This window comes from Carlito syrichta, unplaced genomic scaffold (genome assembly GCF_000164805.1).
Source record: "Carlito syrichta isolate Samal-C Ts95f unplaced genomic scaffold, Tarsius_syrichta-2.0.1 Scaffold316208, whole genome shotgun sequence".
NCBI classification, from domain to species: Eukaryota; Metazoa; Chordata; class Mammalia; order Primates; family Tarsiidae; genus Carlito; species Carlito syrichta.
In genome coordinates, this window is record NW_007260304.1 from 270,731 (window position 1) to 296,851 (window position 26,121).

Consider the following 26,121-nt stretch of genomic DNA (forward strand, 5'->3'; position numbering starts at 1 on the left):
GAGCAGCCCCAGACGATATGTCAATGAATGGGTATTGCTGAGTTCCAATAAAACTTTATTTGTCAAAACAGGTGGGGGGCCGGGTTGGGCTGCAGTTTGGGGAACTCCAGTCTTAGACATAAGGTTGTGGTGTGAATAGGGATTTCTGCTTCATGTGCAGATAAAGCCTCAAGATTCCAGAACTCCAGGTGTAGAGTGTCTCACCTGGTATTTCCAGAGTCGGGGAAATGTCTGTCCTCAATGGCGTCTCTCTGCTCCCGTATGGGGTAGTGGACAGTGCAGGTGCTTTGGAGCAGGGTAAGGGGCTGGAATCTTCACTCTTTCACACTGTGACTGTGTGGTGGTGGTGGGGGGGTCGGGGAATGTCGGTGGCTTCTAGAAGCCAGAAAGGAAAGAGATGGACTCTTTCCTAGAGCCTGCAAAAGGAATGCAGGCCTGCCAATGCCTTTATGTTAATCCCAGTGAGACCCATTTCAGACTCCTGATCATATAACTGCAAGATAATGAATCTGTGTTGTCATAAGACCAGCCTGGGCAACATAGTAAAACCATGTCTCTACCCAAAAAAAAAAAGGTGGGGGAGGGAAGTGGTCTTTGGGGTGAAGGATCAAGGAAGGTTTCATTGAAGAAACACTTACCATCTCCTCTCATGTCTCCTTGGCCAACACACAGCCCTGCAAGAGAGTCTTTTGTGAGATGAAGTACCTGCCCGGTACTAAGAAAGTGTGTGGCAATTGGTTTTATTCTGAGTTAGGGTCTCACTCTGTCACCCAGGCTGGAGTGCAATGGCATGATCAGAACTCACCACGGTCTCGACCTCCAGGGCTCAAGTGATCCTCCCACCTCAGTCTCCTGTGTAGCTGGGACTACAGGCATTCGCCTCCACGCCCACCTAATTTTTTTGATATTTTGTAGAGATGGGATCTCGCTATGTTTCCCAGGCTGGTCTCGAACTCCTGGACTCAAGCGACCCTCCTGCCTCAGGCTTCCAAAGTGTAAGGATTATAGGCATCGGCCACTGCGCCCAGCCTAAGTGTGTGGCACAGGACATTAACACAAGTTGCACACAGACGTTGATGCCAGGTAGGTTCTTAGGGAAGAGGCTGGGATTGTGGGGAGTCCCACAACAAGAGACCCATCCTCAGCAGGAGCCTCTGGGATGGCTCCCAGGGTCAGGGCAGGATGACACGTGGACGGGGCAGGTACTTTGTCTCACGGAAGACTCTCTTGCAGGGCTGCGTGTTGGCCAAGGAGACATGAGGGGAGATGGTGAGTGTTTCTTCAATGAAAACTTCCTTGATCCTCACCCCAAAGACCCCTTCCCTCCTCCCTTTTTTTTATTTTTTGTAGAGACATGGTCTTACTATGTTGCCTAGGCTGGTCTTGAACTCCTAGGCTCAAGCAATCTTCCCGCCTTGGCCTCCCAGAGGACTGGGATGACAGGTGTGAGCCACCATGCCTGACCCTCCTCCTCCTTCTCAGATGGGCTTCCTGAGGGTCAGGAGTGAGTGCAGTGAGGTCTGGGCTCTGCTTCCCTGCAGGGTCTCTGCCCAAGCCCTCCCTTGTGGCCTGGCCCAGCTCGGTGGTCCCTCCCAAGAGCAACGTGATACTGCAATGCCAGACTCCTGCCAGGGATGTGAACTTTGTTCTCAGAAAGGGAAATTTTATTTTGAGTTCTTTGAAAGCATCTGTTTCTGTGGAGGGCCTGGCTGAATTTTACCTCACTGATATACAAGACAGTGATGCTGGCAAGTACACCTGTGAGTACCGCACATGGACGGTCCCCTACAGAACATCACAGGGCAGTGATGTCCTTCTACTGCTGGTGACAGGTGAGAAGAGGGTTCTTTAGGATGGCATATGGGGCACCAGGGATGAGGGAGAAAGCAGAGGAAGAGAAGGAGGATGGGATCCCTTCTCCAGTGTAGTCAGTGGGGCGGATAGAGAGAGAATGGATCAGAATTGAATGCCTGGGCCAGGTGTGGTGACTTAGGCCTGTAATCCCTGTCCTTTGGGAGGCGGAGGTTGGGAGATCATTTGAGCCCAGGGGCTTGAGACCAGCCTAGGCAACATAGCAAGACCTCGTCTCTCCAAAAAAATCAAAAAAGTTAGCTGGGTGTGGTGGCGCATGCCTGTAGTTCCAGCTACTTGAGAGACTGAGGCAGGAGGATCACCTGAATCCAGGAGTTCGAGACTGTGATGAGTCGTGATCATGCCACTGCACTTCAGCCTGGGCAAGAGAGTGAAATTCTGACTACAAAAAAAAAAAAAAGAGCCGAGCTTGGAGGCTCAGCCTGTAATCCCACGCCTTTGGGAGGCTGAGGTGAGTGGATTGCCTGAGCCCACGGGTTCGAGACCCACCTGGGCAGGTGAGACCTCATCTCTACAATAAATAAAAAATTAACCGGGCATGGTAGCATGCGCCTGTGATTCCGGCTACTCGGAAGTCTGAGGCGGAAGGATCGCTGGAGCCCAGCAGGTCGAGGCTGCGGTGGCCGGGAGCGGCCACTGCACTCCAGTCTGGGTGACAGAGTGAGACTCCAACTCAAAAAAAAAAGAATCGACTGCCTGGGTTTTTTCCAGGCCTTGTAGGAGGGAACTCCCCACCTTGGAGTTGGCAAAGAGTGAGCTCGGGGTCTTTGATTTATTCCAACTCCAGGAAAACAAGGGTGAGGGGTGCCCAGGCTTCCCCCATGACCTCAGACGCTACTTTCTCTTATAGGGATTATGCCTAAACCTACCTTCCAAGCCCACCAGAGTCGTATCATGACCCCAGGAGAGACGGTGACTCTGCAGTGCCAGAGGCCAGGCCATTTCATTGGATTTCACATGTTCGCTCTACTGAAGGCGGGGACCCCATCGCCTATCCAGTATTGGAACTCAGAGAAGAACAGGGTGGAGTTCTCCCTCCAGAACGTGACATTCAGGGACACCGGGAACTACAGTTGTGTATATCACCTGGCAACAGCCCCTTTCTGGGCCTCAGATCCCAGCACTCTTGAGATCTGGGTGACAGGTAAGGTTTTGCACTCAGGAGGATGACATCTGGATTACCTGCCAACCCTGTGACCTACAGGGAGGGTCTGTCTCCCCCACTGGGGGCTGGAAAAATCATTTGGGAAGGACCGAGTTAGGGCCAGGATTCTGTGGGATTGTGGGGCAAATCTTCTCAGACGGGTGGTGTGGGAGGTAGGGAATCGCTTAAAAGGAGGCTGGGACCTTCCCACCACAGATGACCAGATGTTCTCTGAAGGAGTTACAGTGGGGGATGGGATTTGTAATTCCTGATCCTGCTGAGGGAAAGAAGGTACAACCACAAAGTCTTTGCACATCTCAGGGGTGAGGAACCATTCATTTAGACTAAAGTGTGAATGACACCCCCTGGAGTGGTTCAGAAGGAGATTCACACAGAAGGAAGAGGAAGAATTCAAAGAGCCCAGGGGGTAGCTTTCTCTGACTTGGAGACTTCTAGAAAGAACTCTTTCTTTTTTTTTTTGAGTCAGGGTCTCACTTTACTGCCCAGGCTGAAGTGTAGTGGCACGATCAGAGCTCACCACAGCCACGACCTACTGGGCTCAAGAGATCCTCCCACCTCAGCCTCCCAAGTAGCTTAAACTACAGGCACATGCCACCGTGCCTGGCTAACCTTTTTTATTTTATTTTTTTGTAGAGACAAGGTCTCACTATGTTGCCCAGGCTGGTCTTGAACTCCCGGTCTCAAACCATCCTCCTACCTTGACTTCCCAAAGTGCTGGGATTACAGGCATGAGCCACTGTACCCAGCTCTTTCATTTTTAATAATACCCCACTACCATTGCTTGACCTAATCTTTTTTTTTTTTTTTTGAGTCGGAGTCTTACTCTGTCGCCCAAGCTGGAGTGCAGTGGCACGCTCACAGCCAACACAACCTTGACCTGCTGGGCTCAGGTGATCCTTCTGCCTCAGCCTTCCAAGTAGCTGGAACCACAGGTGTGCACCACCATGCCCAACTAATTTTTTGATTTATTGTAGAGACGAGGTCTTGCCATGTTGCCCAGGCTAGTCTCAAACCCTTGGTCTCAGGCAATCCTCTCGCTTCTGCCTCCCAAAGTGCTGGGATTCCAGGCGTGAGCCACCGTGCCAGGCCTGTTTGTTTTGAAAGGGCTGGTTTTGTTTTGTTTTGTTTTTGAGTCGAAGTCTCACTCTGTCATCCAGGCTGGAGTGTAGAGATGAGGTCTTGCCATGTTGCCCAGGCTAGTCTCAAATCCTTGGACTCAGGCAGTCTTCTCACTTCAGCCTCCCAAAGTGCTGGGATTACAGGCATGAGACATTGCGCCCAGCTAAGAGCTGTTTTTAACCCTTCTGAGTGAGGGCTGTTTTGAGGACTGGGTTTATATGGGGACAAGGAGGTAGAAGAGAAGTAGGAACCAGGTACCTTCCTCATGGTGTTAAATAACCCAGTGTCAAAGAGAAGACCAACCATAACTCCACAGGGCAGTAACCAAAGAGCCTAGAATTTCTAAAAAGCACATGGTGGGGAACTGGTGGTGTGTTTTCAGGGTCCCTGTGGACCCCTATGATCTTTAAAGCAGCATAAAGTTTATAAAAAGTTTGGGGCCAGGTATGGTGGCTCACGCCTAAAATCCTAGTGTTTCAGAAAGTTGAGGTGGGAGGATTGCCTGAGGCTGGGAGTTTGAGACCAGCCTGGGCAACATAGTGAGATTCTTGTCTCTATAAAAAATAACCAAAAATAAAAATTAGCCATGTGTGTTGGTATGGGCCTGTAGTTCCAGCTACTTAGGAGGCAGGAGGGTTGCTTGAGCCCAGATATTCGAGGCTTCAGTGAGCATCACTGTACTCTAGCCTGGGCAAGAGACCAAGACCCTGGCTATAAAAAACTTTTCTTTTTTTTTGGCTGGGCATGGTGGCTCATGCCTGTAATCCTAGCACTTTGAGAGGAAGATTGCATGAGCCTAGGAGTTTGGGACCAGCCTGGGCAACATAGCAAGACTCATCTCTACCAAAAAAAAAAGATAATTCTTTAAAATTAAAAAAACAAGTTTTGAAGTCAGGTGGAGCCAAATTAAAACTGTCATTCTGACATCTGCTGTCTGTGAGATATTAGGCAAGTCATTTCCTTGTATATGATTTTCTTATCAGTAATCTGGACATGACAATGCAGACACATGACCCGTACAACTTCTGTAAAAATTGAGGGAACATAGATAATCAACTATCATCACTGGCTTTGCTGTAGGTGTCTGCATTAGTCAGGATTAATTACAAGTGACAAAACCCTTAAAATAGCCCAAGAAAAATGAAATCTGTCAGATCATGGAGTTAAAGAAATAATTCCAGGAGATTTCCAACCTGATATTCTTGGGATTTTGAACTGGTTCATTCTTTTTGGGGGGCATTGTAGGATGTTTTCAGCATCCCTGGCCTCTACTCAGTATGTCTTCCCTTCCAGTTGTAATGACCCAAAATGCAGCCAGACATTGCCAAATGTCTGTGTGGGAAGCAAGGTCATGTCTGGCTGGGGGCCACTGGAGAGCTGAAAAGCAAATATGGGAAGTGCATGACTGCTACTTGGCTTCAAAATCTAGAACCAGACCAGGTGCAATGGTTCACGCCTATAATCCCAGCACTTTGGGAGGTCAAGATGAGAGGATTGCCTGAATCAACAGGTTCGAGATCAACCTGGGCAACTTGGTGAGACATCTCTCTACAGTAGATAATATAAAAAAAATTAGCCAGGCATGGTGATGTGTGCCTGTAGTTCCAACCATTTGGAAGGCTGAGGTGACCTTGAGCATGCTTCTGCACTCCAGCCTGGGCAACAGAGTGAGACTCCAACTCAAGAGAGAGAGAGAGAGAGAGAGAGAGAGAGAGAGAGAGAGAGAGAGAGAGAGCTGAGTTTTGAGCACAGGACTCTGACTCCAAAAACTAGAACCAGAATTGGCCAAGCATGGTGGCTCATACTTGCAATCCTAGCTACTCGGGAGGCTGAGACAGGAGGATCGCTTGAGGCCAAGAATGTGAGATCAGCCTAGGGACCACTGTGAGACTCTGTTTCTAGAAAAAATAAATAGCAAAATTAGCGGAATGTGGCAGTGTGTACCTATAGTCCCAGCTACTCAGGAGGCTGAGAAGGAGGAGGCCAGGAGTTTGAGTCCAGCCTGGACAACATAGTGAGACTTGGTCTCTACAAAAAAATAATAATAAATTAGCCAGGTGTTGTGTTGTGCACCTGTAGTTCTACCTACTCGGGAGGCTGAGGTGGGAGAATCACTTGAGGCCAAGAGTTTGAGACCAGTCTGGACAACATAATGAGACCCTGCCTCTACAAAAACAAAAAGATTGAAATTGAAAAAATGGAACCAGAGACCGAAATTCTGCCCGATGCATTTCCTCTCTGACACCTGTTTGTGGTGTTGTCAGGTCCACTCTCTTCCAGTCTGACACCTGTTTGTGGTGTTGTCAGTTCCACTCTCTTCCTCTACTCGGCAGGGAACATGGCTTTCAAGAACTAAGTGTGGAGGCTCATGAATTCTACTCCTGGAGAGTGACCCACCCTGTTTTGTTTTGGTTTTTTTTGATTCGGAGTTTCCCTCTGTCACCCATGCTGGAGTGCAGTGACACACTCATGGCCACCGCAGCCTTGACCTGCTGGGCTCAGGCAATCTTTCCACCTCAGCCTTCCAAGTAACTGGAAACACAGGCTCGCATCACCATTCCTGGCTAATTTTTTAATTTATTGTAGAGGTGAGGTCTTGACAAGTTACCCAGGCTGGTCTCGAACCCCGGGGGTTGAGGCAGGCAATCCTCTTGCCTCCACCTCCCAAAGTGCTAGGATTACAGGCCTGGGCCATCACACCCGGCCTCATCTTTTTCAGACTTGTCTTGTTACAAGACAAACAAATGGACAAGCAAACAAATGCTAGGGAAGACTGGGATTCTTTCTGGGTGACTTGGCCTCTGGATCAGTGATGAGGAAGGTTCCCTGCAAGAAAACCCAGCTCTATCTAGGGTTACATGAATGTAGAGGGGGAAATGAGCGGTTTCTAGAAGAAGCAGGGGTGTTATTCTTGGACCAGGAGAAGGTGTGGTCAGCAGAGGTGTTTGCTGCAGAGTCATGGACCGAAAACCAAAGACGGGAAACATCAGGGTCCCGTTGCTGATTTGGAGATCACTCCCCCCAAAGAACTCTCCAGTCCCAAATGTCAGTAGCGTCAAAGTTGAGAAGCCCTGATTTAGACCCACTGTCTATTTTCCAGTTGGGCATCATACTTCCTCCCATCCCAACTATGTCCCCAAACCAACAGTCATTTGAGATACGAGGTCTGACAATTAGGTTCGTGAACCATCCTAGAAAATGTGCTCCATACCTCATTACTGAATACCACTACAGTCACCTTCAAAGTCCTCCTCCTGGGAAGCTATGCAGCCATGCCAGTGCCTAGTCCACCTGTCAAAGCAGTTTTGGAACTCTTTTTTCTGAGGGTGGCCATCAGAGCTGTTGTTGTTACTTGTTGAGGTCTGACAATTAAGTTCGCAAACTTGTCACAGTGGACTTATGTGGGCAGCCCTGTACAAATCACTGTATTGAAGCACTCTCCCTCCTCACCTGATCTGGCCCCCAATGACTTTTTTCTTGCCCAAAGATAAAGGAAATATTGAAAGGAAGACATGTGATGTATTCCTGGTCAAGGACATTCAGGGTAATATGACGATGGGTCTGATGGCCATTCCAGAAAAGAAGAGTTCCAAAATTGCTTTGATGGGTGGATTAGGTGCTGGTGTTGGTGCACAGCTTCCCAAGGGAAGGACTTCGAGGGTGACCATAGTGATGGTCAGCAATGAGGTATGGAGTACTTTTTCTTTTCTTTCTTTTTTTTTTTTGAGTTGGAGTCTCACTTTGTCTCCCAGACTGGAGTGCAGTGGCCGCTCCCAACCACCGCAGCCTCGACCTGCTAGGCTCCGGCAATCCTTCCGCCTCAGCCTTCCAAGTAGCTGGAACTACAGGCACGCGCTACCACATCCGGCTAATTTTTTTTTTGATTTATTGTAGAGATGAGGTCTCACTCAGTTGCCCAGGTGAGTCTTGAACCTGCAGGCTCAGGCAATCCACTCAACTCAGTCTCCCAAGGCACAGGATTACAGGCTGAGCCACCGAACCTGGCTGGAGTACTTTTTCTAGGATGGGTTCGTGAACCTAATTGTCAGATCTTGTATATCTAGTTGTGATACTAGTTACCTCACCTGTCATCATCCGTCTTCCTGTAAGGTCACTTGTGGGTCTGTTTATTTCCCCCCCCTGTATTCCCAAGTTCAATTTCCCTCTAGTTTCCCCATCTGATTTCTTCAGAGTCAGGCATCTGACGGTTCATGGGGTTTATTCATAGCTTCTGAGCTGTGATCTTCCAACCTTAGCCTTCCGAGTAGCTGGGACTAAAGGTATGCATCCCTGTGCTTGGTTACTTTTTTTATTTTTATTTTTTTGAGTTGGAGTCTCACTATGTCACCCAGGCTGGAGTATAGTGGCATACTGCTCATGGCCACAGCAGTGTCGACCTGCTGGGCTCAGGCGATCCTTCTACCTCAGCTTTCCAAGTAACTGGAACCGCAGGCGTGTGCCACCACACCCAGCTACTTTTTTTGATTTATTGTAGAGACGAGGTCTTGCCATATTTCCCAGACTGGTCTCCAACCTGTGGGTTCAGTCCTCTTGTCTCTGTCTTCCAAAGTGCTGGGATTACAGGCATGTGCCACTGTGCCTGGCTTTTTTGATTTTTTGTAGAGACGGGGGTCTCACTATATTACCCAGACTGGTCTTGAGCTCTTGAACTCAAGTGATCCTCCTGAAGTGTTGGGATTGTAGGCATGAGCCACTGCGCCTGGCCAGCATCCCACTTCCTGCTGGTAGCTGTGAGGTAGAAGCTCCGACTGGCAGGACAGAGGAGTGAAGAACTGAAGTAAAACCACAGGGGACAGAGGAAATACAGGGTAGGGACCCTGTCAGTCCTTCTGCCTTCTCTGCAGCAGAGTTGAAGGAAGGGCCTTCAGAGGCCCGAGGTATTCGGTTCTTAGGCTTTGATCAGCTCCAGGAGGTGAAGCCCACACAGCTGTGAGTGCTCAAGGCAGTGAGGGCTGAGTCCGGGAGTCCCATCCACAGAGCTGCACAAGGCCTATGTGCCCCAGCCCTGGCTCTGCGACTCCCTGGCTGTGTTGCCATGAGCACGTCATGGAGCCTACTTGAGCTCTTGTTAGCTCATCTGCTAAGAAAGCAATGCTTGGTCGGGCTTGGTGGCTTAGTCTGTAATCCCCGCACTTTGGGAGGCCAAGGCGAGTGGATTGCCTGAGTCCACGGGTTCGAGACCAGCCCGGGCAACTTGGTGAGACCTCGTCTCTACAATTGAGAATCAAAAATTAGCCAGGCATGGTAGCGGTCGCCTGTAGTTCCAGTTATTTGGAAGACTGAGGTGGAAGGATCGCCTGAGCCCAGCAGGTTGACACTGGGGTGGCTGTGAGTATGCCTCTGCACTCCAGCCTGGGTGACGGAGTGAAACTCCAATTCAAACACACACACACACACACACACACACACACACACACACAGAGAGAGAGAGAGAGAGAGAGAGAGAGAGAGAGAGAAAGTAGTGCTCTTGCTCTCTCCTGGTCTCTCTGTGCAGTGGAGATCGAGTGTCTGCATGACCGAGGAGAGGATGGCGGATTAGGTACATGGTAGGTGCTCAGTACCTGCTCATGTGGGTTATTACCTGTGTGATCTCTGGAAGCACTGCAGAAAATAGCCAAGGTATGCCTACCCTAGAAATCATGGCCATTTCTAATTTAATCCTTTTCCTATCTATCTTGAGGATACTCATCAGCGGTGCTTGTGGCCGCAGCATTTATCCTGAGATAAGAAAAAAAAAGACAGAGAATTATAAAATATAGTAATTCCCTCCTCCTCCTCCTTCTTCCTCCTCTTTTTCTTCTTCTTCTTATTCTTCTTGTTCTCCTCCTTTTCCTTGTTCTTCTTGTTCTTGTTCTCCTTCCTCTTCCTTCTCCTCCTCCTCGTCATCTTCTTTCTCTTCCTTCTCCTCTTTCTCTTCTGCAATTCTCATTGGGATTAGAGACACGTTCTGTTTAGAAATAACTCCAAGAACAGTCTTTATATTTTATTTTCACATTGAAAACTCATAAGTGGGTCCTGTACATTTATTTATCACAATGCTACAAGGAAGGAATCTGCCACGGGAGGGAGGGAGCGGGGGAGGCACGTGTCATCACAAAGGGTATCTGATCCTAAACCAGGGGAAGTGAGGACCAACTGGAGGACCAAACTTCACCTACACGTAGACTACTTATGTACCTGATCCTGACTTGTACTCCACATCTCAATAATAAAATAGAGAGGGAAAAAAAAAACCAGAAAGAAAACCAGTCAGATTTGCTTCAGCCACAAAGAGCGTGTTTGTGTAAAATTAAGTGGACACGGCAATGAGCCGCACTTGTTTGTCCTAACCAGGTAAAAGGTTAAGAGAATTCTCCCACCCAGTCGCTTTGGCCAGGGTTCTCCAGTGATACACGACCAAAAAGATGTACACTCACATGCCACATTAGGACATTTTGGTCAACAACAGACTGCATATACAATGGTGGTTTCATAAGATTATAATACTGTGTTTTGACTGAACCTATTCTGTTTAGATACACAAATACTCACCATTGTGCTACAGTTGCCTACAATATTTAGTACAGTCAAGTGCTGTACAAGTGTGTAGCCTAGTAGTAATAGGCAATATCATGTAGCCTAGGTGTGCAGTAAGCTAGACCATCTAGGCTTGGCTAAGTTCACTCTATGATGTTCACACAATGATGAAATTGCCTAATGTTGCATTTCTCAGAAAGTATCCGACATTAAGTAACATGTAACTCTATATAATATATACACAGGGGGGTGTGTGTGTGTGTGTGTGTGTGTGTGTGTGTGTGTGTGTATAATATATATAGATCTATCATCTGTCTTCTATCTATCATCTGTCTATCTATCATCTACAAGGGGGACCACAAAAAAAAAAAGAATTCTCTTTTGGAGGGTGGGTCCCTTGTAGTACAGTCCTCCCCCACTAGGTAAGTGTTCTAAGAATTCATCAGCATCTGTGTACCAGCTAGCATTGTTGTGAGAGGCCGTGTTCAACGTCAGTGAATCTTTAAAAAATATTCTTTCAATGTGTTTGCCCATTTCATGATGAGTGACTTACAAGCACACCTGCCCACACCTCGCTGAGTGTTCAGCAGTTTTTGAACAAAAATGTCATGACCCCCATCCTCCACCCTCCCTAGTCACCCGATTTCACCTTCAGCAGCTTTTTGTTTGTTTGTTTCCCCTGTTGAAAAAAGTCCTCAAAGGGAAATGTTTTGCTGATGTGGAAGAGGGGAAACCAAACGTGGCAGAAACACTAAAAGGCATCACAATGGACAAGTTCAAAAACTGTCTTGAGCAGTGGGAAAATCATCTCGATAGGTATATTGCATCCAATACAGATTTATTTGAAGGTGACTGAAGTTTAAACATGTAAGAATAAATATTCAATTTTTAATAAATAAATTCTGGGTTTTTTTGGGTCCCCCCTCATATCTATCTATATATGTACGTAGAGAGATTTTAAGGATTTGGTCACTGAGATTGAAGCTGGCAAGTCTGAAATCTGCAAAACAGATTGGTGGGCTAGAGGACCCAGAGAAGAGTTGGTGTTGCAATTTCAAGTTCAAAGGCATTCTACAGGCAGAATTCCTTCCTCCGTGGGGGTCCTCAGTCTCTTCTTCTTCTTCTTTTTTTTTTTTTTTTTTTGAGACGGAGTCTCACTCTGCTGCCCAGGCTGGAGTTCAGTGGCAGGCTCACAGCTGCGGCAGCCTAGACCTCCTGGGCTCAGGAGATCCTATTGCCTCAGCCTTCCAAGTAGCTGGAACTACAGGCGCGCACCACCATGCCCGACTAATTTTTTGGTTTATTGTAGAGACGAGGTCTCGCCAAGTTGCTCAGGCTGATCTTGAACCCCTGGGCTCACACAGTCTTCTCACCTCTGCCTCCCAAAGTGCTGAGATGACAGGTGTGAGCCACCATACCCGGCTCAGTCTCTTCTCTTAAGGCTTTCAACTCATTGGATGAGGCAGACCCGCAAATGGGGGTCATCTGCTTCACTCAGGGTCTACTGCTTGAAAACTTAATCATATCTAAAAGATACCTTCATGGCAACACCAAGACTGGTGTTTGACTACACAAATCAGGTGTTGTAGTGTAGACAAATTGACATAACATTAACCATCACACCTGCCCACGACAGAGTCTTGGGTCCTTGGATAGAATCAGACATTTTTGGAGCCCCTTGTCTTTTTCCTGTGTCCCATTTTATTTCATTCCCTTTCCTAGACAGAACTAAAACTCTGGAAGTGGGGGACAGGGGAACACAACATTAATAAGGGTACCTGATTTCAAACCAGGCAAAGTGGGGACCAAAGGAAGGCCCAAACTTTACCTGTACAATGTACACCTGTATACCTAATCCTGAATTGCATCCCATATCTTCAAAATAAAATATACATTTAAAGAAATAACCAAAACTCAGAAAACTTTCCTTCTACAAACAAGCAAAGGAATTGATACAAATTTTCTCTCTTTTGAGAAATGTGAAAAATATTCTGAGGTCCAGGCTGCAGTGAGCTGTGGTTATGTCACTGCACTTCAGCCTAGGTGAGAGACCCTGACTCAAAAAAGAAAGACAATAAAAATATCTCAAAATAGAATAATAAAAACACAATCTTGCATCCACCAGCCAGAATTACAATTGTTCACACTTAGTCATATTTGTTCCAAGTTGCTTTTTTTCTACACACACACAAAAATAAAACAAAAATCCTCTTTTTCTCTCAAACGATTCACATTATTTTGTCTCCCTGGTAGAAACTTCTATCTTAAAGTTGTTATGTTGTCAATTTCGTGTGTGTTTTGTACTTGTCCTGTCTAGGCATGACTTTATAAACAATATATAATTTTAAATTTATACATGGATGCTATAATATTGTGATTTTTGTTTTGCAAATTGATTTTTTTAACTCGAGACTTCTGCCTTCTAGATAAAACTAAAGAAACGAATTGTTCTCAGACAGAAGGAGCAAGATTAGGTAAGAGAAGAATAATACTTCTCAGGACATAGAGTCATTCAGACATGAGATGAGTCGTCCTCGTGAAGCAATGACACAGACATTTCTTGAGGATGTTTATCTATATTTTGGAGATGCCTGAAGAGTGAGGTTAAAAACAAGGTCTTGAGTGGTGGGTAGGGTTGCAGTCACAGTTTGTCTGCTCGGGAGTTGAGTGACTAGAAATCTTACTTCAACTCTTGAATCTTGGCTTCCTTATCTGTAATATGAGCCTCTCTCTGCCAGGCAACTTATCGGTATGAGAAAGATGTACCAAGGTCTCTAGCACATAATAGTAACTCAGTCAATTGTAGACATGTTTAGGCATCCGAACATGCTTAAGAGCCAGGCGTGGTAACTCATGCCTGTAATCCCAGCACTTTGGAGGCTGAGGCAAGAGGATTGCTTGAGTCCAGGGGTTTGAGATCAGCCTGGGTAATGTAGTGAGCCTCTGTTCTACAAAATTAAAAACAAAACAAAACAAAATGGCTGAGTGTGGTGGCTCATGCCTCTCATCCCAGAACTTTGGGAGGCAAAGGCCAGAGGATTGCCTGAGTCCAGGAGTTTGAGACCAACCTGGGCAACACAGTGAGACCACGTCTTTACAATAAATCAAAAAATAGCCAGTTGTGGTGGGGTGTGCCTATAGTTCCAGCTACATGGAAGGTTGAGGTGGAAGGATCACCTGAGCCCAGGAGGTCGAGGTTGTGGTGGCCATGAACGTGCCACTGCCATGAACGTGACAGAGTGAGATTCTGACTCAAAAAAGTAAAACATAAATAAAGAAAGAACATGCTTAAGGAAACCAACTAGCTCTCATTTGCTATCTCAACGCCAGGAACCCCTGGGATCGTCATCGTTGTCATCCTGACCTTAATCTTCCTCCTCTCAGCCTTTCTCATCTACAAATACGCCCGGTGTAGTAAGTTCAGAAAGACAGTGGCTAAGCCTTTTGGGGACATGGGTGAAAGAACGAGGAAGCTAACTTCTCAGGGCTAATCCTCTCTCCTTCTTTTCTTATCCCTAGGAGCGGCTCCTGACAAGATGACCGAAAGGTAGAGTTTCTCAGACCATCTCGTCAGCCAGTACTTGACACTCCCTCCACCATTTTCTTGACCACCCAAGGCCGCTTTCCCACCTCATCCTTCCACATGTCCCTGGCCAGCTCCCACCCCCGCCTCCAGGTCTCTTTCTGGGTGCCATGCTCTCATGACCATCCTGCACATCTCACCGATTCTCCTTGGATTCTTTCCCCATGATCCACACTGCCCCGACCCCTCCTCCCCCTCAGTTCTTGAGACCTGTCCAAGTATCTGAGTTCCGTGGAGAGCCTGGGAGGGCCACATGAGCTGGAATGGGCGGAGGGACTCTGGTTTACTGAGGCATGTGCCGTGACCTTGTTTTGCATCCCGCGCACCCTCCCCCCGCCACCCACCATGGCCTCGGTTTCTCTCTCCAGTTTCCTTCCTGTCCCGTGCTTCAATTCACTTTGCTTCTCTCTCTCAGCTCCCCTTCTTCCAAGGGACCAGAAGAAGAAGGAACAGGTAACCAACTGGAAGAGCAGGTGGTGTGGACACACATGCGTGGGTGCTTGTGCGTGTGTGGTGAGTGTGTATTGGAGCATGTTTTGCATGCATGGGGTGCACATATGTATGCTCTTTGTGTGTTGCATGTGTGTTTGAGGGTGTATATAGGAACAAATGTACATGGTGTGTTCATGCATGTGTGCACAAGAACATGCACACACAACACATGCATGCATGTGTGCAATGCATATGTGCGTAAGCTTGCCTGTGTATATTTGTGTGTGTAAGTGTGTGTGCATGTGTGTGAGTGTGTAGTGTGTTTATGTGTGTATATGTGACTATGCATGTGTGTTTTTGCAAAGTGTTATGTGTGTGTGAGTGTGCATGTGTGTTTCTGTGTATACTGCAAGCATGAGTATGTGCTTGTGTGTTTATGTGTATATGTGTGTTTAGGTGTGTGCCTGTGTGCTTATGTGTGTGGGAGTGGCTATGCATGTGTGTATGCAAAGTGTTATGTATGTAGGTATGAGTGTGTGTGTGTGGTATGCTTATGTGTGTATGTGTGACTATGCATGTGCGTCTTTGCAAAGTGTTATCTGCGTATGAGTGTGCATGTGTGTTTCTGTTTCTGTGTGAGTATGCATGTATGCATGTGCAAGTGTGTATATGAATGTGCCTGTGTGTTTATGTGTATAGTATGACTGTGCATGTGTGTGTTTATGTGTGCATGTGTGGTTATGCATGTGTGTGTTTGCAAAGTGTTTGTGTGAGTGTGCATGTATGCATGTGCAAGCATGCATATGTGCCTGTGTGTCTGCGTGTGTATAGGTGTGTGTATGTGTGTGCTGTAAATATACATGTGTGCATATGCAAGCAACCATATGTGCTTGTGTGTTTCTGTGTGAGTGAGCATGCATGCATCTATGTGCAAGCATTCATATGTGTATGTGTGACTATGCATGTGCGTGTTTGCGAAGTGTTATCTGCGTATGAGTGTGCATGTGTGTTTCTGTGTGTATGTGTGAGTGTACATCTATGCATGTACAAGCGTGTGTATGAGTGTGCTTGTGTGTTTATGTGTATAGGTGTGAGTGTGCGTGTGTGTGTTTATGTGTGCATGTGTGACTATGTATGTATGTGTTTGCAAAATGTTATGTGTGTGAGTGTGCATATATGCATGTGCAAGCATGCGTGTGTGCTTGTGTGTCTGTATGTGTATAGGTGTGTGTGTGTGTATTGTAAATATGCATGTGTGCATATGCAAGCAACCATGTGTGCTTTTGTGTTTCTGTGTGAGTAAGCATGCATGCATGCATCTGCAAGCATGCATACATGTATGTGTGACTGTTCATGTGTGTGTTTGCAAAGTGTTATATGCATATGAGTGTGCATGAGTATTTTTGTGTGTATTGTGAGTGAGTGTGCATGTATGCATGTGTGAATATGTGTGTATGTTTGTTTATGTGTATAGGTGTGAGTGTGCATGTGTGTGTTTATGTGTGTATATGTGACTATGCATGTGTGTGTTTGCAAAGTGTTATCTGTGTGAGTGTTCATGTGTGAGTGTACATGTATGCATATGCAAGCATGCATGTATTCTTGTGTGTTTGCATGTGTATAGGTGTGTGCATGTGTGTGGTGAATATACATGTGTGTCTATGCAAGCATGTGTGCGTGTGTGTTTCTATGTGAGCGAGCATGCATGCATGCATGTGCGAGCATGCATGTGTGCTTGTGTGTTTCTGTGCATATGTATATGCATGTGTGAGTGTCTATGCATGTTTGGGTGTGTGTGTATGACAATGCACGTGTGTGTGTAAAGTGTTATGTGTGCAGGTATGAGTGCACACGTGTTTGCACGTGTGTGTGTGTATGTGTGTGTGTATAGACCTTGCCCTGGTGCCTGGGATGAAGTAATGGCAGACTCTCCTTCCTCCAGAAGCAATTGCAGCCCTGAAAAGCTGGTCGCCTGCCTCGGTGAGTTCCCATCAGTTGTGAGCCCCTTCTCATTCCAGGCTCTCTGTCGCCCAGCCTCTAGTTTTGCCAGTGGCTTTCATATTTCCCCAACCCTTTCTCCGGGATCTGAACTCTTTGACATCTTTTCAGCCCATGACTGACCAGGCACCTTCAGCCCATGACTCCTCCTTCTGAGGACATGTCCCCATTTGAAACACTGGACGAACAACACCTTTTGCGTTGGCTGGGAAGGATGAATGGTTCACGGGCTGGCTTAATGCTCTGACAGCCACAGAGTGGCCACTCACCTTGTAGCTACTGTTACTAAAACTCCCTGTGTAACCTCAGACAAGTGACTTTCCCACCCTGAACCTCACCTTCTTCATCTGTGCAATGGGGATGATATACCCCACCTCTGGGTGCTAGTGTGAAAATATGGTAGGATCCTTCTACAAAGAACCTACCCCAATGTGCACCACAAAGTAGGTCCCACATACATTATTAGAAGTAGTTATTAATATTAACACTCATTTTTTTCCTTGCAATTCTATTTTTTTAATTACAGTAAAATTCGCTTAATATGGCCAGGCATGGTGGCTCACGCCTATGATCCCAGTGCTTTGGGAGGCAGAGGTGAGAGGATTACCTGAGCCCAAGGGTTTGAGACCAGCCTGGACAACATGGTGAGACATCATCTCTACCACAAATCAAAAAATTAGCTGGGCGTGGTGGCACATGCCTGTAGTTCCAGCTACTTGGAAGGCTGAGGTGGAAAGATCGCCTGAGCCCAGCAGGTCGAAGCTGTGGTGGCTGTGAGCGTGCCATTACACTCCAGCCTGGGCAACAGAGTGAGACTCCAACTCAAAAAAAAAATTCACGCAACATAAAATTCATCATTTCAACATGTGCACATCAGTAATATCTAGCATATTCACAACGTTGTGCAAAGATCACCATTATCCAGTTCCAGAACACTTTCATCATCCCCAAAGGAAACTCCACACTGTTTGAGCAGTCATTCCCCATTTGCTCCTTCCCCCTCCCATCCCCTGGCAACCACCAATCGGCTTTTCGTCTCTCTGGATTTGTCTATTCTGGACATGTTCATATTTTATTTTTTCAGTCGGAGTCTCACTCTGTTGCCCAGGCTGGAGTGCAGTGACATGCTCAAGGCCATTGCAGCCTTGACCTGCTGGGCTCAGAAAATCCTTCGGCCTCAGTTTTCCAAATAGCTGGAACCACAGGCAATTGCCACTATGCCCAGCTAACTTTTTTATTTATTGTAGAGCCGAGGTCTCGCCAAGTTGCCCAGGCTGGTCTCGAACCCCTGTACTCAGGCAATCCTCTCGCTTTGCCTTCCAAAGCGCTGGAATGACAGGTGTGAGCCTCTGTACCCGGTGGCATTTTCATATTAAAACTTAATTTGATAGCTGTTCTTATGTATTATCTGTCACTGCGTAACAAGTGACCCCAAACTTTAGTGGCTTAACGCAATGGCATTGATCATCTCTAAGTATCTGTAAGTCAGGAATTGGGGTGTGGCTTAGCTGAGTCCTTTTTCTCTGGGTCTCCCAGAAATGACAAAGGTGTGGGCCAGGACTGCAGTCATGTTAAGGCTCCCCCAGGGGACAACTTGTCTCCACACTCACTCAGGGTGCCCTTGGCAGGATTTGGTTCTTTGCAGGCTGTTGCCTGGCAAACACCCTCAGTACCCTGCCACATGAGCCCCTCCACAGGGAAGCCCATAGCAGGGCTGCTGGCTTCATCTGTGTGAGGAAACGAGGGCAAAATTGAGAAGTACCAGCAAAAGGGAGGTGACAGTCCTCTGTCAATCAGTCTTGGACAGGGCTTCCCATCTCTTGCTGCGTTCTTTTCACTAGAAAAAAGTCACTAGGTCCAGGTGACACTCAGTGGCTGGGACCACACAGGGACTTTAATAGCAGGAGGCTCATGGGAACCATCTTGGAAAGCCATCAACCACATTGTTTTATTTGTTTGTTTGTTTGTTTGTTTAGAGTCAGAGTCTCACTCTGTCTCCCAGGCTGGAGTGAACTTGCATGATCACAGCTCACCACAGACTTGACCTCCTTGGCTCAAGCAATTCTCAGGCTCTCGAGTAGCTGGGACCACAAGTGTGCGCCATCATGCTCCACATTTTTTTCTTTTCTTTTTTTTTTTTGGAGAAATGAGGTTTCACTATGCTGCCCAGGCTGGTCTTGAACTCTTGGGCTCAAGTGATCCTCCTGCCTCGGCCTCCTAAATTGTTGGGATTAAGGTGCATGTCATCACATCTGGATCATTAAAAAAATTTTTTTGTAGAGATGAGGCTTTGCTATGTTGTCCAGGCTGATCTTGACCTCCTGGGCTCAAACAATCCTCCAGCCTAGGCCTCCCAAAGTGCTGGGATCATAGGCATGAGCCACTGCACCTGGCCACATTGTTCTCTTTTCTTTTCTTTTTTTTAAAGCAAGATTTATGGAGAGGACAGAAAAGATCCCAGAGTGGGGGGGAACCTGAGGGGATTGCCTCTGGTGGCATTGTTATGGTAAATCTTTGCAATCAAATACTCCTCCATAGACTGTATCCTTTTCTTCTTCCTCACCTCCAGGATGAAGGATCTCAGGTCTCAAGAGCTGAGGAAAACCATGGAGTGACTTATGCCGAGTTGGACACCAGAGCCCTAACTGAGGTCCCTTCCAGCCAGACAAAGCAACCTCTGGAAACCTGTGTATACTCGGTCCTGAAGACATAGCCAGAAGAAGACCCGGAGCCTGGGAAGGAAGGACTTTTGATGAGGGATGAGGGGATGGGGCAGAGGCCACATGGGGGACTAGGCAAATGGGGACTCCTTTCCTCAAATCCCACTGAGAACTTGTCTTTTTCTTTAAAAAAAATTTCTTAAAATGAGAAGCATGATTTACATAGAATAAAATGCACAAATCCGTAGTGCACAACTCGGTGACATGCTACAGCTCGGTCTCCACTCTTTCTATCACCTATCTATCTTCTCTATCTAACATCATCTATTTAGCATCATCATAGATCATCTATCTATGTACCTATTGTCTATCATCTATGTATCATCTGTTTCTATCATCATTGTCATCTATCATCTATCTTTCATCTGCCTACCTATCTAATCTATCTATCTATCTAACATCATCATCTGTTTATGTACTTATTCTCTATTTATCATCCATTGTCTGTCTCTATCTATCTATCTATCTATCTATCTTCTTCCTCCTCCTCATCGTTATCTATTATCTATCATCATCTATTTATCATCAATTTATCTGTCATCTATCTGTCATCATCATCATCACCTATTATCTATCTATAATCATCTATTTATCTATCATCTATCTATCATCATCGATTATCTATCATCTGTCATTATCATCTATTATCTATCATCTATCTATATATCATCAATTTATCTATCATCTATCTGTCATCGTCATCTATTATCTATCATCAATTTATCTATCATCATCTATTATCTACCATCTATCTGCCTATCATCTATCTATATATAATATCATCTATTATCTATCATCTGTCTATCATCAATTTACATATCATGTATTTATATATATAAAATATCATCATTATAATCATCTATTATCTATCATCAATTTATCTATCATCTAGCATCATCACCTATCATCTGTCATCTATTCTCTATCATGTCTCTATTATCTATCATCATCATCATCTATTTACCTATCATCTATCTACATGTCATCTATCAATCATCATCATCTATCATCTATTTATGTGCCTATTGTCTATTATCTGTCATCTGTCTATATCTATCATCATCATCATCTATATATCTATCTTACCTAACATCATTTATCTATCATTATCATCATTTATCATCTATCTAGTACCTGCTATCTACTATCATCTCTCATCTGTCTGTATCTATCTATCTATCTATCTATCTATCTATCTATCTATCTATCTATCTATCTCGCTCACTTAGTATAACCACCATCCTGCTAAAAATATAGAATCTCACAAGCACTTCATAAAGTTCCTTTGTGACTCTCTTCAGTCAATTTCCACTTCTTTCTTTTCTGGCTTTTATCACAGATGAGTTTTGCCTGTTCTTAAACTTTATACAAATATAATTATACCACAGGCACTATTCTATTTTTTCTCTTTTTCTCTCAGAGACAGGGTCTCACTATGTTGCCTAGGCTAGAGTGCAGCAGCTGTTCACAGGCGCGATCCCACTACTGACCAGCACTGGAGCTTGACAGCTTCCAAAGAGGTTATACCATTTCTTGTTACCTTTTTGATATGTGTTCAGTGCCTTTTTTTTTTTTTGAGTCAGAGTCTCACTCTGTCGCCCAGGCTGGAGTTCAGTGGTATACTCACAGCCACCGCAGCCTCTACCTGCTGGGCTCAGGCGATCCTTGCGCCTCAGCCTTCCAAGTAGCTGGAACTACAGGTGTGTGCTACCATGCCCAGCTAATTTTTTGATTTATTGTAGAGACAAGGTCTCACCAAGTTACCCAGGCTAGTCTCAAACCCGTGGGCTCAGGTAATCCTCTCGCCTCTGTCTCCCAAAGTGCTGGGATTACAGGCATGAACCATTGTGCCTGGTCTCAGTGCCTTTCTTTACTGCCAATCTTGTTTCTACGTCCTTTTCTCCACAAAGGCCATCACCAAAACAAATCATGCCTGACACTACACCTGGCTAATTTTTTTTTTTAATTTTCAAAGAGAAGAGTTCTTGCTATGTTGCTTAAGCTGGTCTCGAACACCTGGCTTTAAGCAATCCTCCCATCTCAGCCTCCCAAAGTGCTGGGATGGCAGGCATGAGTCACCACGCCTGGCCATGGTGCATTTTATGAACACGAAATCTCTATCTCTGCCATCCTCTCAGACCCTGTGCTGTGTGTCTCTTCATTAAGATGGTTCTGACTGTATCCTTTATAATAAAATTTAAAAATGAAATAAGATAAAACTTCCCCATGACCTCACACAAGCTTGTGGGCTGGGGATCAAGAGGCTGAGTGAGCATTCACTGCGGCAAACAGACCCTCAAATGTCCTCCAATGGTCCTCATTCCTTGTATTCCTGCCTCTTGGGAATCCCTCTGCTTGCTCACCTACAGAATATCGCAAAGGAGATTGGATGTCTCTTTAGAGACTATGTTACATAAGACAGCAGCCAGGTGCAGTGGTTCACACCTGTCATCCCGGCACTTTGGGAGGCTGAGGTGGGAGGATCGATTGAGCCAAGGAGTTTGAGACCAGCTTGAGCAATATGGAGAGACCTCTTCTCTACAAAAAATAAAAATATTAGCCGGGCGTGGTGGCGTGCATCTATGGTCCCAGCTACTCAGGAGACTGAGATGGAAGGATCACCTGAGCTTAGGAGGTTGAGGCCATAATAAGCCATGATCATGCCACTGCACTCCAGCCTGGGCGACAGAGCGAGACCCTGACTCAATAAATAAATGAATGAAAATAAAATGAGATGGTGACTTCCACCATTTTAGCAGACCCTCTTGATTGCCTTCTTGGATGGTGAGCTGCATAAAGTAAGATACCATGACGGAGAAACCCACAAGGCAAGGAACTAAGGATGGCCTCCAGCCAGGGGGAAGCTAAGCCCTCAGTCCAATAGTCCTCAAGGAGTTGACTTCTGCCAACTACTGTGTGGGCTTGTGTTGAATAATAAAGGATTTGATCTGAAACCAGCCAAAGTGGAGACCAAAAGGGAGGTCCAAACTTTACCTGTATGATGTCCACTTGAATACCTAATCCTGACTTGTACCCCACATCCTTAAAATAAATAAATAAATAAACAAACAAAATTTTAAAAAATAAAATAATAACAGAGGATTTGGCAGGCCTTTGTCCCTGATTCCTGGGAGGTAACCTCTAAATTCTTGGAATTTCCTAACAGCAGGAGTGTCTTTGTTATTCATGGTAAGTCCCTTGGACCAAACCTGAGTTTATGCTAATGAGTGACCCCAGGATGGGTGCTAGCCAAATCAGAAACACCAACCATGTGATTAGAAGGTTGGGGGTTCGAGTTTCCCAATCTCTGGGAAAGAGAGGGAAGCTGGAGATGGATTCAGTCACGGGCCAATTATTCAATCAACTGTGCCTGTGTAATTAAGCCCCAATAAAATCTCTGGACACCAAGACTCCGAGGAGCATCCTGGTTGATGATGCACTTTTTTTTGTTTTTGAGCTGAGGTCTAGCTTGGTCACCCAGGTCAGAGTGCAGTGGCATGATCGTGGCTTACCACAGCCTTGATTGCTCAAGCAATCCTACCACCTCAGCCTCTTGAGTAGCTGGAACTACAGGCACATGTCACCATGTCTGGCTAAATAAAAACATTTTTTTTTTTCATAGAGAAGAGGTCTTGCTATGTTGCCCAGGCTGCTCGCAAACACGTGGCCTCAACTGATCCTCCCACCTCAGTCTCCCAAAGTGCTGGGATTATGGGTATAAACTACCACACTTGGCTATGATGCATTTTTTTAAAAATTGGAATCTCACTTTGTTATTCACGGCCACCGCAGCATTGACCTGCTAGGCTCAGGGGATCCTTCTGCCTCAGCCTTTCAAATAGTCAGAACTGCAGTCGTGTACTACCTCATCTGGCTAATTTTTTGATTTATTGTAGAGACAAGTTCTCACCAAGTTGCCCGGTTGGTCTCAAAACCCTGGGCTCAGGCAATCCTCTCATCTTGGCCTCCCAAAGTGCTGGGATTATAGGTGTGAGCCACAGGGTACACCCTGCCCATGGTGCATCTTATGGCCACAAAATCTCTGCATTTGGAGACCTCTTAGAAACTGTGCTGTGTCTCTTCTTTAACCTGGTCTCCTTTATAATAAAATCATAATCAAAAGTTCGGTGCTTTCTTGAGTTCTTTGAGTCATCCGAGCAAATGATTGAGCCTGAGTGGGCAATAAGAACCTCTGAATTTTTAGGCAGTTTGTCAGAAGTGCAGGTGACTTGGGAACAACGGAGTGTGTTGCTAACATCTGAAGTGAGGGTGATCTCATGAGTCTTCACTTAACCTGTGAAGTCTTTGCTAACTCCAGGCAGTCAGTGCCAGAATCACATTGTAGTGTGGAAGTGGATTCTTCCCCAGGTGTCTTTTCAGATTAGACTCCAACTCTGGCCAATGCCTTGATTGCAGCTCATAAAAGCTCCTGCTAGTCTGTACTTGGGCTCCTAGCATACAGAGGCTCTGAGATAAATAAATGTGTGTTGCTTAAGCCACTAAACTTGTGTAATAGACAGCAATAGATAATTCATATATTCACTCAGACTCTCTTGTGCACCTTTCTTCTTGTCAGAGTCTCACTCAGATGTCCAGGCTGGAGTACAGTGGTACAATCACAGCTCACCACAGCCTCAACCTCCTGAGCTCAAGCAATCTTCCCACCTTGGCCTCCCAAAGTGCTGGGATTATAGGTGTGAGCCACTAAGCCCGGTCTGTTTTTTATTTTTAATTTTTTTGTCAGAGTCTTACTCTGTCACCCAGGCTGAAATGCAGTGGCATTATCACGGCTCACCGCAGCCTTGACCTCCTGGATTCAAATGATCCGCCAATGTCAGCCTCCCAAGTGGCTGGGGCTACAGGCTCATGCCACTATTCCTGACTCATTTTTTTATTTTTTTTTATTTTTGGTAGAGATGATGTCTTGCTATGTTGCCCAGACTCGTCTTGAACTCCTGGGTTCAAGCAATCCCCCTGCCTCCTCCTCCCAAAATGCTGGGATTACAGGCATGAGCCACAAAGCTGGGCTTTTTTTTTTTTTGTCAGAGTCTCACTCTGTCACCCAGGTGGAAGTGCAGTGGCATAATCATGGCTCACTGCAGCCTTGACCTCCTGGGTTCAAGTGATCCTCCCATCTCAACCTCCCAAGTAGCTGGGGCTACAGGTGTATGCCATCACGTCTGGCTAATTTTTTTATTTTTATTTTTTTTTTAGAGATGAGATCTTGCTATGTTGCCCAGACTGGTCTCGAACTCCTCCTGGGCTCGAGCAATCCTCCCCCCTCCACCTCCCAAAGTGCTAGAATTACAGACATGAGCCACTGCACCTGGCCTCTTGTGCACCTTTCTTTAGAATGATGTCTGAGGCAAGAAAAAACATCTTTCCCACTGAAGGGTGAGATCGAGAGAGAGTGCAGGGATTCTCTGGAAAGAGAATGACCTTTTGAGCCAGAGCTGAGTTTCAGTTTCTGCACCTTCTCCTCTTTCTGTGTCCCTCGGCAAGGAAGCCTACTTTGCAGGGCCTTGACTTGCATAGCCACTGCTAACTTTGCCCACATAGATCTTTTTTTAAAAATGGCAGAAGACAGATTAGTCAAGATTAAAGATGCAACTGACAAAGAAACTTAGTTATTTCTGTGGCATACAACAAGTTAACGTAGTCATCGTAATGATGACTCATAGCATACACCAAGACATTTCAGAATTTTTAAAAGTTTATGTAAGTTTGGGATCCATATAAATAACACTTTTATACAAACAGAACACAAAGAGGGTTAAACACCAGTTGTTGTTTGCCAGGGCTGCCTGCATAATTTTACCATATCAAATAAGCCTAATATGTCTCTTTTGGACTTTCAAGGAATTCTATCTGTATGGCCAAGTTAGTTGCCCCCCAAAATCTTTACCAAATGCAATCTGTCAGGAAGCACACCTGTTTATTTGGATGGTGAAGCTGGCAAGTGGTCAATATGTAGGTAAATTTACATTTCAGAGATGTAAATATTTGCCTTCCTAGAGATAAACATTAGAGTGATTCAGAAACCTGATATTCAAGAGAAGTTCCAAGAAAACTCAGACTTTATAAAAAAATTGTGTATTTATTCTTTTTTTTTAACTATAAAGATGTGGGGTACAATTCAAGGTTAGGTATACAAACGTTGATTATGTAGGTACCCTTGTTGATGAGGTATGCCCCTCCCTCTCCTAGCAGTTTCCCTCAACTGCCAATCCCACTCCCACTCCCCCTTTTTTCTTTGGAGTCGGAGTCTCACTCTATCACCCAGGCTGGAGTGCAGTGGCACGTTCATGGCCACCGCAACCTCAACCTGCTGGGCTCAGGCGATCCTTCTGCCTCAGACTTCCAAGTAGTTGGAACTACAAACACATGCTACCATGCCTGGCTAATTTTTTGATTTATTATAGAGACAAGGTCTCACCAAGTTGCTCAGGTTGGTCTTGAACCCCTGGGCTCAGGCAATCCTCTTGCCTCTGCCTCTCAAAGTGCTGGGATTACAGGCTGAACCACTGAGCCCAGCCTGTGTGTTTATTTTTACACATTTAAAATTCAGTCATCTTCCAAGTACGCTCTGTTTGATGCAATACACCTACCAAGATACTTTTTCCACTGCTCAAAACAGTTTTTGAGCTCGTCCATTTGGATACCTTTTAGTGCTTCTGTTGTCTTTTGTTTCACCT

General features: G+C 45.7%; 1 protein-coding gene across 1 annotated transcript in view; it reads left to right on the forward strand.

Annotated features, from left to right (window-relative positions):
* Nucleotides 1-227: 227 nt before the first annotated feature.
* Nucleotides 228-26,121, forward strand: part of TARM1 (T-cell-interacting, activating receptor on myeloid cells 1) — a 46,689-nt gene continuing 20,795 nt past the window's right edge. Inside the window, exons 1-3 of the mRNA XM_021706905.1 lie at nt 228-282; nt 1,737-1,832; nt 2,723-3,016. Coding sequence (XP_021562580.1) covers nt 228-282; nt 1,737-1,832; nt 2,723-3,016 — 445 coding nt within the window. The remainder of the gene's footprint in view (nt 283-1,736; nt 1,833-2,722; nt 3,017-26,121) is intronic.